The sequence below is a fragment of the Ceratosolen solmsi genome, unplaced genomic scaffold (genome assembly GCF_000503995.2).
Source record: "Ceratosolen solmsi marchali unplaced genomic scaffold, CerSol_1.0 scaffold41, whole genome shotgun sequence".
Lineage (NCBI taxonomy): Eukaryota > Metazoa > Arthropoda > Insecta > Hymenoptera > Agaonidae > Ceratosolen > Ceratosolen solmsi.
In genome coordinates, this window is record NW_011948424.1 from 376,041 (window position 1) to 378,828 (window position 2,788).

A 2,788-nucleotide genomic window follows, 5' to 3' on the forward strand; every position below is an offset into this window, starting at 1 on the left:
AACTACATAAAAGTTACCGAAATTGGTAGTACTATGAACATACAATTTGATTTAATTTTATTTAATAAAATTAATTTTTATATTTATCAAATATCAAGAATTTTTTAATAATCTTATTTCGAAGAAATTTGAGGATAATTTAATCTTTAATATTCATGTGACCTATAAATATGTAATTATCTTATATGTAATAATACGTTTTTATTAATACTACGCCTAAAAAGGTTGTCAGTCAGTATTGTCTAATAGTATTTAATATAATATAATATAATATAATAATACTATGTAGAAAATAGTATTGAGAATGAATGAAATTTTTCTTATCGATTTGCGTTTTGTTTTAGGCTATTTTGCGGTCCTAAACGCTAAGAATCTATAGCCAATACTACTTTAAACATTAAACGAAAATAGAAAAGTCCATCTTATAGGATATGTATGTCTTTTGATGAAATCTCTACATATTGATACACATAGATACTAAAATACTTTTCCAAAATACATATTAGTCATAAGCAATTACATGATAAAATTCAATGAAATAATTAAAAAAAAAAAAGAATGATAATGAATATTTCTCATCAATTGTACATAAAACTTGATTAAAGTATTATAAAAGAAGGGCATTGGATAAATAGAGAACGATAATGAAAATTTCTTTAATCTTAATTGCTTAGAGTATTATTCTGACAAATATTTGCGGTAGTATTTTTACATAAGTATGTATAATTAATTTTTGTATGTAATTAATAATGTTTACCATATTACGTGGTTATTAGTTAATTATATTAGGTTATTAGATATTATGTTAGTAAATTATATCCTGTACTATATTACAAAGCGAGTAAATGAGTAATAAAGCCGATGTAATAGTGAATGCCAACGTGAAAGTTTACAGCGTCGTCACAAAGTTCTTGATCTGTTGGAAAAACTCCTTTACTAACGCCTATAATTGATCCTTGATATAAAATTGGACCCCCGCAGTCGCCCTAAAACATGTAATTAATTAAGAATAAATGAAAAATATTTATATGTATTATTAAATATATAGCCTGCATTAATATTGTATAATAGTGTCATCAAATAAATAAATAAATATATATATATATATATATATATATATATATATATATATATATATATATATATATATATGTATATATATGTATATATATTAATTATGTATACACCAAACATTCTATTTTAGATACTTTCATATTCGTATTCGGATATTTTAATGGTATATGCTTAATTTCGCTAGTTCAAAAACATTTGTTTGCTGAAAAATTTTTATATAAAATTTCTATATAAAAGTTTTAGTTTTAATAGACACTTAAATATTTTAATTGTAGTTATTTAATAATGTATTAGAAATTTGTTAAAGGCATGGAATTGAGTATTAAGGCCTTCTACCATAATCCTTAAATTTGTATTTGATAACGTGTTTTTGGTTTCTTCATTCGTATATATATATATATATATATATATATTGTTTTTTATTATAAATTACTAATGCAATATAATATACTAATGCAATATCTGTAAACCAAAAAGTATATATGATCTACTTACACCCAGAAGACGTATTAATGGATCAGCTCTTGTACATATATATCGGGTGGGAATACGAATTCTCCACCCTTGTAATTCAGACGCCAGATTGCTGCATTCCTCGTTAGTTATGATTTTTAAAGTTCCTGATTGTAAGATGTCTGGTATATCTTCGTCATTTGATTCGCCCCATCCCACCAATACAATATCTTCACCCGATAATGCATTATAATTTTGAATATTTGAAATAGGCGCTGGAATAACATTGTTGCCAACACTTTGAATTAACTGAAATAAAATGCATTTATTTATTTTTAAACATAATACTAGACTCGGTATTTTTAATTAGTGAACACATGCCCGTACAAAAGTATTTATTCCTATTTATAATTAAAAATTTTATTCCAATTTTTATAACTGTAAAGCTAATTATTTCTATACTATATGCTTTCACTTTTCTAGCAATTCCATGTTATTTCTTCTAAAGAATTCTTTACTTTTATAACAGCAACATCATTTTGTGGATATCGAAGATCAATATTCATTACTGTAGCCCATTGGTCGTAAGTTATCCACCAATTCGGATGATGAAGAATATTATGCTGTAAGAAATTTGACTCAGCAAGAACTCCAAAAACAATATCTTGAACATCTTCGATACAATGCGCACTAGTTAGAACATGATATAAGGAAATAAGTGCTCCAGTACATATAATACAATCTGATCGTGGTATTAAATTATTATATTCAACGATAGCTGTTGCAAAAGAATATTCGTTGTTTTGTACATTTTCGATATCATATCCGACTAATGGATTTCCATTGCTAACATAATACTGTTTGCCTATTCAACAAAATTTAAGAGATAATTGTGAAACTAATTTCTTATTGTTGTTGCAATGTATGTAATTAATTGTTTCACGCGAAAAAAATAAGCAAGAGAGTACTTACAAATTATACTGAACTGAAGAAGAAATAAAAAGAAGTTACTATTCATGCTAATAGAAAATATTTCGTCGCATGTAAATAGTAAATAAATTTATAGAACTAAACTTATTTTAAAATTCACAAAGTTAAAAGTATACAAAATATTATTACAAAGCTAAAACTTAATAGTTTATATACTATATGTAGATTAAAAATTATCAAATGTAATAAAAAAAATCATATTCCTCTACTAAATGTAAATATTTTTACAGCTAAATTAAAAATTTAAAATAACATTATATCAACGTATTTT

At 24.3% G+C, this 2,788-nt stretch overlaps 1 protein-coding gene across 1 annotated transcript; it reads right to left on the reverse strand.

The window, feature by feature from the left end:
• Positions 1 to 760: 760 nt before the first annotated feature.
• Positions 761 to 2,416, reverse strand: LOC105362453 (chymotrypsin-2-like). Its single transcript, XM_011499893.1, has 3 exons — positions 2,046 to 2,416; positions 1,570 to 1,836; positions 761 to 986 (listed from the first exon to the last, which is right to left on the reverse strand). The coding sequence occupies exons 1-3, from the start codon at positions 2,091 to 2,093 to the stop codon at positions 831 to 833; spliced, it is 471 nt and encodes a 156-aa protein (XP_011498195.1). The 5' UTR covers positions 2,094 to 2,416; the 3' UTR covers positions 761 to 830.
• Between the last annotated feature and the right edge of the window lie 372 nt (positions 2,417 to 2,788).

What these genes read in the sequence shown, in the direction of transcription:
- LOC105362453 (XM_011499893.1), bottom strand. Translation starts at nt 2,093, where the DNA reads ATGAATATTGATCTTCGATATCCACAAAATGATGTTGCTGTTATAAAA. An exon ending in ATGATGTTGCTGTTATAAAA is followed by an intron (nt 1,837 to 2,045) that starts GTAAAGAATTCT and finishes ATTTTATTTCAG; the next exon opens with TTAATTCAAAGTGTTGGCAA. An exon ending in CATTAATACGTCTTCTGGGT is followed by an intron (nt 987 to 1,569) that starts GTAAGTAGATCA and finishes TACATGTTTTAG; the next exon opens with GGCGACTGCGGGGGTCCAAT.